A 16,634-nucleotide genomic window follows, 5' to 3' on the forward strand; every position below is an offset into this window, starting at 1 on the left:
TGGGGAGTTGACTGGGAGCAAGGTGGGGCTCAAGGTGGGTTGCATGAGAGTACCTGGGTATGGGCGTGTGCAAGGAGGGGAGAGGGAAGGGCAGGCCTGAGAGCCCTGAGAAGCTCCCCTTCCGGCTTTGCAGAGTGGCCTGGATTTCCCTGCCTATGTGCCTTGAACTAGTGCCTGGCCTGCCCTGACTCCCTCCTGAGATCAATCCTCCTTTTATGCTGTTTAAATATTTGCAGGTGGAGGGAGTGGTGGCTGGTGAGAGGGCAGGCTGGTTTCTGAATGGTTGCAGGGTGGGGCCAGAGGTGGGGTGAGGGCAGGACTGGTGACAACCCCAGAGGCCTGCTAGGCCCTGGGCTATGGGGTGGGAAGCTCAGGGTGGGTAGAATGGAGCTGAAAGGCTCCTTAGCATTTGTCCATTCACCTAACTGACATTTAATGAGTACCTACTGTGTGTCAGGCAGTGAAGAGGACCATCAGTGTCATCACACTTGTAGAATCCCTACTATGTGGCGGGCACTGTCTCCACAATCTCTTTCAGGACTCATATTACCTTGATGAGACAGAGCCGCTTACCATCATCAACCTCATTTTACAGATGGCAAAACGTGTCCAAAGACACTTGTGTATAACAAGTGTCCAGGGATTTGACCCCAGGTCAGTGACTCCAAATTCCAGGCTCTTTAGCCTCTCTCAGCTGCCTCCTGACTTATTGTCTTTCTAATATGCTGGTTCCAAAAGGAATGAGTTCCCTGTCACTGGAGGTGTGCAAGCAGATATTGGAAGTGTGCAGCAGATGGATGCTGGAGAGGGAGTACCGCTTTGACTGTGATGTCCTCCCTCCCCCGAAAGGTCCCCACAGGGTGTGGTTGGCAGAGCAGGTCCAGGCAGTGCAGGTCTCCTGACTCCCAGTTCAGCATTCCCTTTGGTCCCCAAGTGGGAAGGAACTGAGGAATTGCTTCTCACCAGTTTCTCAGCACCCTCATTTTTCAGACGGCCTGACCCAATACTGGGTGGAGCTGGAGGCAGAACTCTGGGTCAGGCCCTCAGACAGACTAGGCTTCAAGTCCTGGCTGTGCCTCCTTCTGGCTGTATGACCACGAGAAAATTGCATATACTCTCTGAGCCTCAGTTTACTCATCTTTAAAATGGAGAGGATAATGTTCTTTTGAGGATTAAATGAGGTAATCTGTTTAAAGCACCTGCACATAGTAGGCGCTCAAATATTCACTCTTACTCTGGGCTGGGTAATAACGAAACCATTTGGTTCAAATTGGACTCCAGTTTCTGTGTGAAACAACCTACTGAGAATGGTTCTGGGGTGGACAGGGTGTTGGAGTTGGGGATGCAGCAGCCAGGGTAGAGTTCTCAGCCTGGGGATGGGGCTCTAGCAAGGGAGGACCCCTCCCCACCTCTGCTAGGTCCTAGCTATCAGCCAGAACACCTCCCCAGAAATTAATAACAGGCTGACAGGAGAGGCCAGGAGAGGAAATTAAAAAGACTGGTGATTAGCAAGAGCCTAGCAGAAGAGGCCTTGTTGCCCTGCAGGGAGAAAGAGGTGGCCACCAGCTCCTGCCACCAGAGAGACCCATCCCCTCTGTGGGCAGGAAGGGAAGAGGGCAAGGCAGGCCCAGAAGGAAACTTGGAAAATCAGGTCAGGCACCCTCCACATCTCAAGTCCCCAGACCCGGCCTTGGACTTGATCCACACTGAAAGCCAGCAGAGCCCAGGGAACCCTGGGTGGAGGTGTCTGGGGCAGCAGCTGCAAGGCATTCTGGCTCACTGCAGCCTGTGTGATCTTCTAAGCTGTGGCCCAGGAATCACAGCTGGTTTGAATAGCATGGAGGCGATGGCTGTGGTGTGAATTTAGAGCCACAAAGACCTGTGTTCAAAGTTCAAAGCCCAGCGTGGCCACTCACCTCCTGAGTGAGTTTGGCCAGTTCATGTCCCACCCGGGGCCACAGTTTCCTCTTCTGTAAAGTGGGGACCTATCACCCTGCAAGGCCATGGTGAGGATTAAATGAGATGCTATTTGTGAAAGGGTGGGGCTAGTCTACCCATTCTTAGGGTAAGAGGTTTGGAATCAGAAGGCTGTGGGTTGATATCTGCAGCAGCTTCTGAGGTATGTGACCTGGGGAGAGGGCTTGAACCTTCCTGAATTTCAGGATCCACATCTGTAAACAGAGAACCTTCTCTATTCTATAGAGTTTGGACTTGAGACAATGTATGAGGTATGTGTAGTCAGGACACCAGCGGGAATCAGGTGGCTCCCCTAAACTCAGTAAATCAAGGCAAGTTTAATAAAGGGGCTATTGATGAGGGCAGGGGGGCAAGATACACGGATACCACAGGGAGGGTGCAGCACCCCATGGCTGGTAGCACTGGGGAACCAGGAGCCGTACCACCCCCAGCCTGGAAGGGGTAGGAAGTGAGATTACCAGGACCAAAAGAGGTGGCAGCTCCGTGGCAAGGGTCCCGGAACAGGAGCTGCAGCCACCAAGTGCTTTCCTTCCCAAGGAACTTCAGGACAGCTCCTTGTCTCATATCCTGCCAATCCCCCTTCCCTCTCCTCCTCCACTCTCCCTCCTCTCCTTCCCTTGCCCCCAAATTCTCTACTGCAATGGTTCGCATACTTGAGCGTGCATCAGAGTAACCTGGGCCAGCTTGTTAAGTCCCCAGAATTTCTGATCCGGGATGGGGCCTGAGAACTTGCATTTCTAAACAGCTTCCAGGAGAGGCTGATGCTGCTGTTCTGGGGAGCTGGCTTTGAGCAGCCTGCTCTACTGCCTGGCAGTTTCCCTGTACCTCTCTTATCTCATCCTACCCTGTGGCTCATTGGATAGAAGCTGCTCAAGGGCAGAGCTGTCTGCCTCCACCCCTGTCCACACCGTGCACTCTGTGGCTGCTCCCTCAGTGCCTGGGGACTGACTGAGGGCGTGGGGGATTCAGGATGATAGGGGCTGGCCTCCCACCTCACTGCCCAGCTTGGAGCCACTGGTGTTGGCACCTGTCCTTGTTGACTGCTACCTAGACACGTCCGCTCTGCAGCTGAGCAGTCCCTGGTAGGGGGCAGACTCTGAGACAGAGGTCAGCAGGCAGGAGGTTTGTTAGGGCTGCTCTTGAGATCAACACCCATGGAAGCAAAGTGAAGCCGGCAGGAGTGGGCCAAGGGAGAAACTGGGCCGTGATGTGGTCTCAGTGGAAGCCTCAGCCAGCCCTGCGGGGAGTTCCATGGGGAGCTGGGATGGCCCTTCAGAGCTTGCCTGAGTTGCAGTGAGTGGCCTTTATGCCCCACATGCATCAGTCACTGAATGTGAGCCACCTGGGAAGGGGGAGAGCTTGGTGAGGTGCTCTGGGCAGCTGAGGAAATCCCATGCCCCCTAAGGGACTGACAGCTGAGAACCTTCCAGCAGCTTTCCCAGCAGTGGGCAGCCTCTGGTCCTAATGGGGGTTTGGGCGGCACATTGCAGTGTCTCCCACATCACCAGAACCTGCCCAAAGAGCCAGGCAGGGATCAGAGATGTTCTCATGTCCCCCAGTGCCCTCTCCTTCCCGTCTCTAGGTCTCATGGCCCCTGTACCCTAAAACTTTCCCTACCCCCCCAAACCCAGAAGGCCTCTTGTTATCAGCACACAGACCCTGAACATTCATCTGGCCACCGTTTTGCTATCAGTTGACCTCTGAATTTTAATTTTGCTTGGCTAGGTTCTCCTGCACACATAGAAACTAGAGCCCTGGCCCCATCCTTGTTTACACTGAGATGAAGAATAAATGTATCAATGTTTTTACCCTCCAGATAAAGTGGTAAGGGCAGAACTACTAATTACATCATTCGCCTCACCCTGAAATCAGTGTAGGTGCCCTTACGAGGGAGAACTCCTGGAGTCCCTGCTTGAGGGCCCTGCCTGTGGCTAGGCCTTCAGCTGTCTTAAGATGGTTCAAGGGTTTGGAGCTTGATGAGTTAGCACATCTGACCTAGATATCAGGCAGGGTGCAGTGGAAAGAGGCTCCCCTTGGAGTAAACCTTAGACCGGTGACCTTGTAACTGACAACTCTGAGCTTTGCAATTTTCTTGACTGTAAAGTGGATGACAGTGGCTACCTGGAAAGGATATTAGGAGGATTACATAGGGCATGTTATGTTGGCTTAGGACAGTGCCTGGCACATAAGAAATAAGGAGTATTATTATTATTTACAGAGACAACCATTGGTTGATGCTTTAGGTGTAGCAGTTAAGAGCATGGGTTTAGATTCCCGTTCTGCCCCCACTAGCTATGTAACCTTGTGCATGTTACTTAATCTCTCTGTTTCTCAGTCTGATCTCCTGAGAAGTAGGTATAAAACAGAGCCTACTCTCACAAGGCAGTCAAGGGGTATGGTGAGTGAAGACAGGTACAGCTTAGGATGAGTTCATTCATTCACCTGCTCCTGGCAGAGAGTGAAGATAATGGGGAGGAGGAGGAGGAGGATGCTGGAGGAGGTGACAGTTTGCAGGATCAGATTCCCAAGGGCAGAAGATGAAACTGCAAAGGAAAGGAATGGGAGGCAGTTAGGGCATCCTAGAAAGTGGGAGTTGGCTGGTCTTTGAGACAAGAAGGGTAAACTGAGACCCTCAAAGGGAGGGGCCACCTGACTGCATCTTCTAATTGGTAGCAGTCAGAACTTCCCAAGGCTCAGCTCCCCTGCCCTCTTCCCTGAGAGAAAGGCGGAAAGAGGAGGAGTGTGGGGGCTGTGGGGGGGAGGGTAACACATGTCCTGAGGAAGTTCACAGCTTGCCTTTGTGGTAGAACAGATGTGACCTAGTGGCCACTGTGCTCACTGCAGGGGAGGATGTGGGCAGATGCTTCTGGAGAGCGACAGGCAGATGGCCACCACCAAGGAACAGGAGGGCGTTGGCAGGAGGGCTGCAGCCTGCTTAAGAAGGGGCCAGCTGCTGGGAGGAGCTGAGGCCTGCTGTGTGCGTGGGGTGCTCAGCGACATTAGCACTGATCCTGCTAGCTGGACTCAGCTGTAGACCACCCCGGCAGCCAACCCAGGCCATGGCTCAGGGGATAGGGAGGAACAGCTTCCTCTGCCAGAACTGTGAACTAGACCAGCATGGAGGAGCTGAACATTCTTGCTCAGGGGTCAGCAAACCACAGCCCACAGAACAAATGTGGCCCCCTGCTTGTTTTTGTAAATAAAGTTTTATTGGAACACATAGCCATTCACTTACATCTCACCTATGGCTGATTTTGCACTACCGTGGCAGAGTGGAGTAGTTGCAACAGAGACCACTCTCAAAGCCCAAAATATTTCTTCTCTGGATCTTTGCAGAAAATGTTTGCTGACCCCTGCTCTTTTGAAGGGGTCTGTGTGAAGTCCTAGGTGCCAGGCCTGCCAGTGGAACTTTCCAGTTGTGCCATCTTGTCGAACAGTCCTCCTTCAGAGTCTCAGTTTCCTCTCCTTATAGGGAGAGTGTAATCCTGAAGTTGTTGAGAAGATTCCCTGAGACAAGAGAGGCAGGAGAGTTTTGCGAACTGTGACACAGTCACCCCATACAACTGTCAGTTGTTGTTTTCTGTGTTCAGCCTTCTTACAAACTCATCTTCCAGGCAAAGCTGTACCCTCTACAGGCTGCCATTGGTGGGGCTTCCCCTTCAAGCTTAATCGGGCTAGTTCTTTTTTTCTTCTTTCTTATTGTGTTAACATATATATAACATAAAATTTGCCATCTTAACCATTTTTAAATGTACAATTCAGTGGTATTGATTACATTCACCGTCCATAACCAAAACCTTTCATCATCCCAAACAGAAACTCTGTCCTATTAAGCAGTAACTCCTCAATCACTCCCTCCACTCCAGCCCCTGGTAGCCTGTAATCTACTTTCTGTGACTATGAATCTGTTTCCTTCCTTGACAGTCAGGGCTAATAGGGTAATTATGTCTCTGTTCTGTGACCCCTCAACTATGGTGACAAGAAAGCAGTTTTGCAGTCAAAATATTCTCCCAAAGGCTGAAGTCGATCATGACTCTTCAAGCCATTCACTCCTTGAGTAACCTGTCTAGCACCTACTATGTGATGGGGCCATAGCTAGGGGTGCCCAGAGTGCTTGCCTGGCGGGGAAGACAGGTGCTAACCAAATCATTACAAGCCTAATGGGTGTTACAAAAGCTGCTGCTATGGAAACCTGGGGGTGGGGGGCAGGGGGTGGTGGTTAATTGGCTGAACAGGTGATATTTCAGCCAAAACCAGAATAGCAGAAGGAGGCCAGGTGAGTTTTAAGGTAGAGTGGATAAACTGCATGCAGCTAACATTATTGGAGGCACACTGTATGTCACACCCTGTGCTCAGCATGTGAAGTGCATTACCTGGTTCAGTGCTACCATAATCCTTTGAGGCAGGTCCTATTCCTACAACTACTTTTAACTGAAAAGAAAACCAAGCTCAGAGAGGTGATGTGATTTGCCTGAGGAAACACAGCTAGTAGGTAGAGGGTCTGGGATAATAAGGCAGCTGGAGAGTCAGAGTGGAAAAGATGCTGTAAATTCGAATCTGAATCCTGCTGCTTCCTAGCTTTGGGTGGGCTATTTTGCCTCCCTAAGCCTCCATTTCCACGTCTAGGAAGAGGGACAAGTTCCACTGTCCTCACCAGATCGTTTTGAGGCTTAGAAATGCCACTGGCAAAGCCCAGCTTGAGGCTTGCTGGGAGGTTGGGAGCTGTTCACGGGCAGGGTGCTGACTTGGCTGTGTGTGGCAGGGGCAGCTTGCCAGCTCTGGGGCAGGCACTGCTGTGTTTTTTCCGGAGAATGTGGCCAGGGATGTTCTGGGTTCTGTCTTCCTCTCCTGGAGGCAACCAGAAGGAAGAGGGAGAGGGACCGTGAGCTCCTGGGGCCATCTTCAAACGGGATTGGGGAAGGGAGCAGGAGGCTGGTTGGGGGTGATTCCAGCACCCAGCTCCCTTTACCCCCATGTTAGAGTCCTGCTGATATAGAGCTGGAACGGACTATAGCATCATCTCTGCTGACCTCCTCACTCTCAAGTTGGGGATGCTGAGGCCTGGAGAGGGATGGGGCTTTGCCAGAGTCCCACCGTGACTCTAGGAAGAGCAGGGGCCAGAAGCCAGGGTGATCAGGGAGTGTTCAGGTTACCCAGGGTCAACTCCGGGAGGCAGAGACTTGCTGAACTGTCAGGGCAGTGTCCCCTGTCCTCAGGGAATATTTATTGAGCGAGTAAGTGTGATGGAAAGAACACCCAGACCCAGGCTGGAATTCTGGCTCCAATTTGGACCAGTCTACCTCCCTGGGAGGGTTGCTTCACCTCACTGAGCCTCAGTTTCCCAAAATGAGATCACAAACACATCTGTTAAGTGCCTGAGCAGGGATTTGAACCCAGGTCTCCAGGCCGATTTCTCATACTGCATCCTCCTGCTTCTGTGACACACTGTTTAACCCATTCATTCATCCCTTCATTTAGAAAACACATTACTGAACACCAGCTTTGCAGCCGGTGCTGTTCTAGGCTCCGCGGATACAGCCGGGAACTAGACGGACAAGATCCCTGCTCTCATGGAACTTACGCTCTAGAAGAGGGAGGCAGACTTTCAACAGATGAATAAACAGAACAGGGATAGTGGCCCATGCCCTGAAGGAATTACAGTAGAGGACAGGATGGAGTTGGGAGAGGGAAGGAGGTGGTGCCAGGTGCCGCACCTGTGTGCAGCCAGCCATGCAAATAGCCTGAAACAATAATTAAAATGGAAAGCTTGTGGCTGTCACAGACCTCAGACCTACAAAAGACATGAGAGGAAGGAAATCAGTCACCGAAACATCACAAACAACCTGAACAGGCTGTGGGGAGCTAACCGGCTGGGGCTTTTGCTTCTCCCTCTCCAGCTGCTTCTGTCTTCCAGGTGAAGCAGATCATGGAGGAGGCCGTCACACGCAAGTTTGTCCACGAAGACAGCAGCCACATCTTCTCCTTCTGTGGTGAGTCGTGGCCTGTGGTCTTATTACGGGGCCTCTTTGTGGGCTGTCTTGGGGAAGTGGCACCTTTGAGCAGTGTTTCTTGCCTAGCTTTTTCTTTGTAACTCTGTAGTTATTTTCAGATTCCCTTTGGAGAATCTGAAAATCCAGAAAAGTATCAAGGAGAAATTAAAAATGACTTCTGCACCCCTGTGAAGCAGTAACTGTGGTTAACGCTGGAGGTTTCATCTCCCCTGCCCTGTGAGTTCAATTAATACTGACCCACACTGCCTGCTGCAAGTGACTGTGCATCTGGGGACTGGGGTCAGTGTCCTTTACCCTCTCTACCTGAGATAGTTGTCAGGGTAAAGGGGGAGGATCGACTGGGGACTTTATTTAAAAATAGGGATCATGTCCAGCTGGCTCAGCAAGGAAGGCAGGCCTGAGGCTCAGAGTATGACTCAGACCTCATCTCCTTGAACCAGTTACGCTCACAAGATTCCAGAAATAACCTCATTGTCAGGTTCTCACTGTACTTTCGCAATGGCTAGAGACGCGTGTTTTGTGTGTCCCTAAAGTCAGGATTCAGCTCATAATCATTGTGTACACATAAGTGGGAGTGTTTCAGTCTTTCTCTCTGAAAAGCTTTTCATTTAACATTTGGGATGTCTCATAACTAAGGGCACATTCCCTTCTCGTGGTCTGATTGAGGCCACTGAGGGAACTTCACCCCTTTGCAGATAGACTTGCGGTCATGCTCATCTCTGCCACTTCCTCGTTGGGGGACCTTGGGCAAGATCTTTTTTTCCCCCAACATGGTGGACATGTTTACTTAAATCAGATATACGTATGTATACATGTATACACACACCTATATATTACTTATATGTATGTATTTGTGTGTGTCTATTTATTTTTTTATTTCTAGCTTTTTCTTTTCTCCAGGACATTTTTATTTGCAAATAAAATAATATGTGTGTCCATTTCAGAACTAGCTAATTATACCTACCAAATAAAAACTCAGAGAAATGGCAAGTGATGAAAGTGATAATTATTCTCAAACTCTGATCAAAGTGTCTGGAAGATATTTGTTGACAGTAAATGAGGCCCCAAGAATCTCCTTGAGGTTCCTTTTATCCATTGTTTTTGATAAACCATTATCAGAAAGAATGGAACAATATTTACAAAATCTGAATAAATAATTAACTTATTTTAATATAGACAGATGAAAAGTATGTATGTAAGTTGAAATTAAGATGCTTAAGAGCCTCACCCAGCATATTTTAAATCTGTGGGTAGATCAGGCAATATGTGGGCATTCATTCAAAGGCAGGTAATTGCTATAAATAAACCAAACAAAACAGAAAAACGATAAAGAAAAACAATTAAACCCAAACTTCTCACCTGCTATCAGTAAAGTGACCATATTTCTCCTTACACATAAGACACCCTTGGTCAAGATTTTAACCCTCGGAGTGCCAATTTCCATATCTGTGAAATGGTGAAGACTAGATAGCTCACTTCATGAGTTTTGTTGCAAAGATTAGGTAAGGTAAACCTTCCCATTGACATCCAGCAGATGCCCAGTAAAGAAGGGCTCTTATATACTCACATTAGCAATAAATATTGATTATGCATCTGTTGTGTACCACCATATGCTCCCAGTCTGCTCTGTGAGACAGAAGGTAAGAAGATACTTAGTAGAAGGCTAAAAGTACTAGAAATAAGATGGGGGCAGTCAAAATGGCCTGCATGGGGCCATTTCCCAGAAGGGAACACTGAGGCCCAGAGAGGGGAATCAATTTATCTGAGGTCACACAGCAAGTTAGTGGTAGAGCCTGGACTACAACCCAGGTTCTTGCTCTGAGCAGGGCTGGGCAGGACCTCCAGGAAAAGCACAGAAATGGGGAAGTTAGGACATAGTATTCCCTACAAAGGCACTTCATGGAAGCAGAAGTGTTATGAGCATACCTTGGGCTCAGACCTGGGTTTCAACCCAGGCTTCCTCACTTATTTGCCGTGTGTCCCTGGGAAAGTCAGTTCACCTGTCTGAGCCTCAGTGTCCACACCTGGCCCATGTGAATGGTTTTCCTTTTTTCTCTGACTGTGGTGAGGATTGTATGAGATCAGTCTATGTCACCTGTTGCTCTAATCACCACAATGATGATGATTCTTTAACCCAGATAAAACCCGGCAGTCTCATGGTCCATTCTCCCTGCCCTTAGACAGGGATAAGAGCTAACATTCATAAAGCACTTGGAATGGGCCAGGATCTGTGCTAAGTATTTTCCATCCATTTATTGTGAAACTGAGGCTTGGTGGGGAGCAGATAATTGCCCACAGTGAACGGAGATGGCGTGTCCTTGAGCAATGTGTATGGATTAACCACTGAGCTCTCCTGTCCCCTTTGGAAGATGTGGAGGGGGGAAAGGCTGTGCACTTTCTGCTGTGCTGCTGCCATCATAACTTTCATGATTCTGGGGCGCCAGCTCTCTGAGGCGCCTCTGTCTACCTGAAGCTCCAAGCCGGGCTGGGTGCTGGGGAGTGTGGCCAGGCCAGGGCCTGCTGACCACTGTGTCCCTGCAGCGGCCGTGGAGGCGTGCATCCTGCATGGGCTGCGGCGACGGGCGGCTGGATTTCTGCGCAGCAACAAGATTGCGGCTCTCTTCATGAAGGTGGGCAAGAGTTTCCCACCAGCCGAGGAGCTGAGCCGCAAGGTCCAGGACTTGGAGCAGCTGATTGAGAGCACGTGAGTGCAGGGCCCAGGGCATGGGCTGGGGCAGAACCCCCGAGGGCGTCCACACTCCTCCCCAGGCTCCAGGTGGCCCTGGCTCTAAGCTGAAGCTACACTGGTCTGTCTGTCCCTCAAGCCGGCCAGGCTGTTCCCCACCTAGGGCCTTCGCACCTGCTGTCCCCTTTGCCCAAGGCCCAACTCACCCTTCCTCTGATCTTTTGTAGCTGGCTCCTTGTCCTATAGACCTTCCCCTAGATAAGTAGGGTACAGCTCCCTGCCTACGTGTTGTCACCATCTGTAATTATCTATTCATTCATTTTTTTTTTTATTGTTTACTTGATTGTCATCTCTCTCCTCTACTTGACCCTGAACTCCGTGAGAGCAGAGGCTACATCTGTGTTATTCTCCATTATGTCCCCAGAGTCTGGGGCCATGCTTTAGCACCTGGTAAATACCCAAAAAGCAGTGGTTCAATGAATAAGTTCTTATTGTTTACCAATCCCTGTTCTGAATGGAATGTGACCAAAATCGCATAAAACTAGTTTGGTTTCTGTCTGCATGAACCAGATACTAAGCTCTCTGGTTAACCTCACCCTGAATGCAACCATTGAAGGGGGAGGTAGCTTCACTTGCTCATCTTGGTGGCTGGTTGGGTATGTTAGGGGAAGTTCAATGGGTGAGTAAGAACACATATGAGAACTTGCATCACAGCCACCCCTTTGGAGTCCCAACTGCACAGCTAGCCCCCCATCCTGGAGCCTGTTCCAGGTTGGCTAATAGGTTTTACCTCCAGTTGATGGTAGCAGCTTCCCAGAGGAATGGGTTGTGAAGGGTTCTGAATTTGCAATTCAGCTTCATGAGAAAGAGTGCACAGATTGATTAGCCATGTCTGTCGTGGGCAGAGGAAGGGAGAGAAAGACTAGTGTGCCATGTGTTTGCCATCTCTGCCCTGGGTGATCACCCAGCTTCACTGGAAAAGAAGCAGCTCCTATTTTTGCCCTTCAGGCCCTGTCTGCTCAGGCCTGCTGGCCAAAATGCATGGTGGGCATAGCTCTGGGCTTGGCTCTGTTAGCTCCCATTTGGAATCTGACTCTCCAGCCACCTGGTCCTCAGGGCACCTGCTGATCCATCTGTCTGCTAAATTCCCAGGGGTTTACTGATAATGTCTGAAAGGGCTGGACTTTCAAGGGCCTCCCATACTGAAGAAATTAGAGACTCCCATGCCAGGTGGTAAGGGAGAGCCAAACATTCATGCATACAATCACTCATTCATAAACATATTGCACAGGCACTGTGCTAGGCTCTGAGGACACAGCCATGAGGAGGACCCATGCTTGCCATGTGATAGACACTCAGTAAATATTTTATTTTAAATACGTATGTGAGTTGCTTAGTCCCAGGCCCTCGAGATCACAGTGTGAAGGGGAATACAGAACCATGAGCAGGAAGTCAGGAGGCTGAGGGGGCCTCCTGTAGGAGGAGATGTCCACCCTGATGCCTAAGGAGTGAGAAGGGACTGGCCTGGAAGTGGGGCAGTGAGAGAAACCAGGAAGATGCTGCAGGAAGAAAGGCTCAGATGAGATGCTGGCAGCCTCAGGGCTGTAGCTGTCTCCATCTGGCTGGATTGTGGTAGGAGAAGGGGGTAGTGGTAAGGGGAGCAGTAGCAGGGGTGAACAGGGCAAGCTCTTGGAGTGCCTGGCCTGTCATGTTAAAGAGCTTGGACTTTATCCCAAGGGCAGTGGGGAGCCACTGAAGGATCTATAATCTCAGACTCCTTTTGGCCAGCAATCCTTGCCAACAGAGATGGAAAGGGAGAGGGAGAGGAAGGGACAGAGGGAGGGTAGGAGGAAGAGGGTAAGGGAGAGGACTATAATGAGATCTGAGAATCTGGCTTGTCTATCAGCAGCGTATAAGTATCTGGTAGCCACATCTCCATGCACATTGGGTATTACTATTTGTCATCACCTTACCCATTTGCTAGGAGCAATGTGAGCTCTCATTATTATTTTATTTGCCATTCCTTTGTTTCTTAGGGAGATTGAGCATTTTCCCATTTGTACATTGGTCCTTTGGTTTTCCTCTTTTGTGAATTCTCTGCTCTACTTTTCTTGTCTTGAAGGCGGAACCAAATCCAGGGCCTCCAGGAGAATGTGCGGAAGCTGCCAAAGCTACCTAACCTGTCCCCACTTGCCATCAAGCACCTGTGGATCCGCACAGCCTTGTTTGAGAAAGTCCTGGATAAAATTGTTCATTACCTTGTGGAAAACAGCAGGTAGGAAGAAAGGACACCTGGGTGTGCTCTGCCTCCACCTGCTGGCCGCTGTGGGAATTGCACCCTCTTGCCCAAAGCGGCTTTCTGGTTTTTTGTTTTCTTCCTCCTTGTGATTTGTACTTCATTTGAAAGTGATTAAATGAAGTCCATTGGAACTAGCCTAACTTAGCACCTGGGGAAGAGACAGGTGTTTAAAATCAATGCAGTGTCTTTTAGGATGGCATATAGGGAGCCTTGGGGTTTTTTCCTCTTCTGTGAATTAAGAGTCTGTTAGTGTTTCTTGCCTCTTTTGGAAAATGGGATAGGGATTACTGCCACTCCAGAGACGAGGTGAGAAGGGGATTTGGTAGTGGCACAACATTCTGGAAATATGTAGTGAGACTTTATATTTTTATCCCTAACTCAGATAAGCCTGGAGTATAGGTTTTATAGCATGAATTCTCCTGGGAATCCATTCATTAATCCAACAAATGTTTAATGAGCACCTACTATGTGCCAGGCAATAATCTAAATGCTGGGGATACAGTGGTTTGGTCTGTCATGCTGAAGAGCTTAGACATTTTCCCATAGAGAGTGGGTAGCCACTGATGGTCCTAGAATCTGAGATTCCTCAGAACCAGAACTCCTTCCCAGCCCTTGGAGAGGGCAAAAAGAAAGGGCGGGGGGTGAGATAGATGGGTGGGAGAGAGAGAAAGAGAAAGAAAGAAACAGCAGATGGTCTCTCCATGTTTCAGTGTAGGAAAGTGGCTGTTTCACATCTTCACACACACTGGGTATTATTATTATCTTTTCATTTTTGACCCATTTGCTAGGAAAATATGCATGAAATTACAGAGCAAAATCCCCCCCCTCACTTAACTCACATTCTGGCAGGGAAAACAGGCAAATACCATATTTTTGATAAGTGTTCCAAAGGGTATGTGCCGTTTAATTCCCTCCTGGCGGTGAGGGAAAGTGTCCTGGAAGATGTGAGTGTTTGAAGCTTCAATTTGAAGGGTTTTTGGTATTGTGCAGGTGAAGGGGATGGGGAGAAGAGTGTTCCAGGTGGAGAGAACAGCAGGTGAAAGGCCTGGAAGGCAAGAAGGCATGTTTGAGGAACTGCAAGAAATCCTGGCTCCGGTGTGCCTGTTCATCTTCTAGTAATTATAATGTGCCTCTGTCCTCTTTCCCCTTATGTAGCCTTCAGCATGTGACCTTGTGTTTTCCTGCTAAATAAGTTGGTCAGAAAGGAAATACTCTTTTATTTGAGCAGCAGTGCTATTTTTTTAGAAAACTTTTCTTTGAATTTTCGACTCACATAGAAGTTGCAAAATTGGTACAGAGAGTTTTCATGTATCCCTAGCTTCTCTCAATGATAACATCTGATGTAACGATTGTACAATGATCAAAGCCAGGACGCTGACTTTGGTACAGTACTATTAATTTAACTGCAAACTTTATTTGGATTTCACCCATTTTTATAAGTGATCTTTTGTGGGTTTTTTTTTTTTTTTTTTTTTTGTCTTTTTTTTTGGTAGACAGTTCTGGGGAATTTTAACACATGTATAGTTTTGTATAACCAACTCCACCATCAGGATGCAGAACTGTTCCAAAGAAACTCATCATCCAACAGAAACTTCTTTGTGCTCCCCTTCTAGTTCCATTGTCCTCCCAACTCTACCTGCTTTTCTTCAAGGCAGCATTCCCAAGGCTTGTTATCATGTAACACTGTTGATTTGGGGATGGGAACTGTGGGGCTGAGTGGAAGGTGTTTCAAAGTATTATCTTCAGAGTTGATGCCAAAATGTATAGACTTGATACTGAGCATGTCCAAGGCATGTCATTTCTGTCTTATCCAACACTCTAGTTGATAGATTTCTTTCGGGTAAAATTGTAATGATAGTGCCTCCCTTTAGTGAGTCCTTCTGTTCCAGTTTGCTAAAGCTACCATTATACAAAATACCAGAAACAGATTGGCTTTTATAAAGGGGATTTATTAAATGACAAATTTACAGTTCTAAGGCCATAATACTGTCCAAACTAAGGCATCAACAAGAGGATACCTTCACTGAAGAAAGGCCGATGGCATCTGGAACACCTCTGTCAGCTGGAAGGGCACATGGCTGGCGTTTGCTGGTCCTTTGCTCCCAGTTCTGGTTTCAAAATAGCTTTCTCCAAAATGTCTCTGGGCTTCTGTCTCTCTTAGCTTCTCTCTCGCAGCTCCTGTGATCCTTGCTTGTTCTCCCAGGGCATTTCTCTCTCTAATCATCTGGGAGTCCCCTCTTAGCTTCTCCAGGGCAAACTCTGGGCTTCATCTCTTAGCTTTGCAAACATCTTTCTGTCTGCATCTCCAAGCTTTTGGGTCTGTGTTGGCTCTTAGCTTCTCCTGGGGGCAAACTCTGGATTACATATCTTAGCTTGTCTCCAGATGTCTCTCTCAGCTTCTCTGAGCTCCTTCTCTCTGTAAGCTCTCTTAAAGGACTAATCAAGACCTATGCTGAATGGGGGGGGGTCACATCTCCATGGAATTATTCAATTAAAAGGTCCCACCCCACAATATTGGATTAAAAGATCGTGGCTCTTCTGAGGTCCTTAACAGCTTCAAACTGGCACACCTTCCTCTCCAGGCCCTGGGCTGTTGTTATACTGGCATGTCATCATTTAATCCTCCCAGCAACCTGGCAGGTCAACCTCCCCAGTTTACAACTGAGGACACTGAAGCCCAGAGAGGGAGTCACCTGCCCAGGTACACTCAGCAAGGGAGGAAGTGGCCAAGCTGGGCTCCCACCGAGGCTTGTCTGGCTCCAAATTCTGGGCCCTTCACCATCTGCTGTACGAAGGGAAGAGTTGAGCAAGCTCGGTACAGCCCCAGCACACGCCGGCTGTGTAGCCTCCAGCAAGTCACTTACCCTCTCTGGTCCTGAGGTCCCCTGAGAGGTAGGAACAAGATCCTTTCCACCCCCGAAATTCTGTTAGTTTCTAGATTACATGAGTTTTTAAGGAATTAGAATCCAGTACACCACAACTCAGACCAAACCAGAACAAAAACACTGATTGCGAACATTGGGTTGTTGGCATCAAATGTTATTTTGAAGAGCTGGAGGTCAGGGGATATTTTTGAGCATCAACATTAGATGTCAAGGCAGGAAAGGCTATTAACGCAGCCTTTCAGTACACAGTGCAGCTGAACGGCTTTTTATTGCGTCAGTAATATTAGGAAGGCAGACATCATCTGAGCCTCTAAGTGAATTCACATCTGAAATGGAAATGCAGTCGAAGTAGATAGAATCAGCTGTGCCCAGGCAGCCTCCTAAGTGTTATTCCTGTTTTCTCATTAGAGCTATGTCTTGACCATGTATTAATGGTGCCAGGCACCACGCTAAGTTGCGTTCTATCTAGTGTGTGTCTGTCTATCTCTTAAAAGTCCTTTCATCGGCTCTATGAGATATATTATTACTATCCCCATTTTACAGATGGGGCAGCTGAGTCTCAGAGACCAAGACAGGGAACTGGATCCACTTCATCTGCCCTTAACCACTAGGCATAACCCATTGTGCGCCCTCTGCTGGCCGCCATCCAAACCTGCATGTTCTTTCCTCTCTCGCTAGTAAATACTATGAGAAGGAGGCTCTCCTCATGGACCCTGTGGATGGCCCCATCCTTGCATCTTTGTTGGGTAAGTGGTCCGGTGTGCTGAGCTTCATCT

General features: G+C 48.7%; 1 protein-coding gene across 4 annotated transcripts in view; it reads left to right on the forward strand.

Annotated features, from left to right (window-relative positions):
* SGSM1 (small G protein signaling modulator 1) overlaps positions 1-16,634 on the forward strand; it is a 95,722-nt gene that overhangs the window by 21,755 nt on the left and 57,333 nt on the right. For all 4 annotated transcript variants that reach the window (XR_005214021.1, XM_037817088.1, XM_037817090.1 and 1 more), the window contains 4 exons: positions 7,892-7,967; positions 10,530-10,692; positions 12,797-12,949; positions 16,537-16,604. Coding sequence is in view for 3 of the 4 variants with exons in the window: in XM_037817088.1 (XP_037673016.1) it covers positions 7,892-7,967; positions 10,530-10,692; positions 12,797-12,949; positions 16,537-16,604 (460 nt within the window). In the remaining variant the exon portion in view is untranslated. The remainder of the gene's footprint in view (positions 1-7,891; positions 7,968-10,529; positions 10,693-12,796; positions 12,950-16,536; positions 16,605-16,634) is intronic.

This window comes from Choloepus didactylus, chromosome 23 (genome assembly GCF_015220235.1).
Source record: "Choloepus didactylus isolate mChoDid1 chromosome 23, mChoDid1.pri, whole genome shotgun sequence".
Taxonomy (NCBI): Eukaryota; Metazoa; Chordata; class Mammalia; order Pilosa; family Megalonychidae; genus Choloepus; species Choloepus didactylus.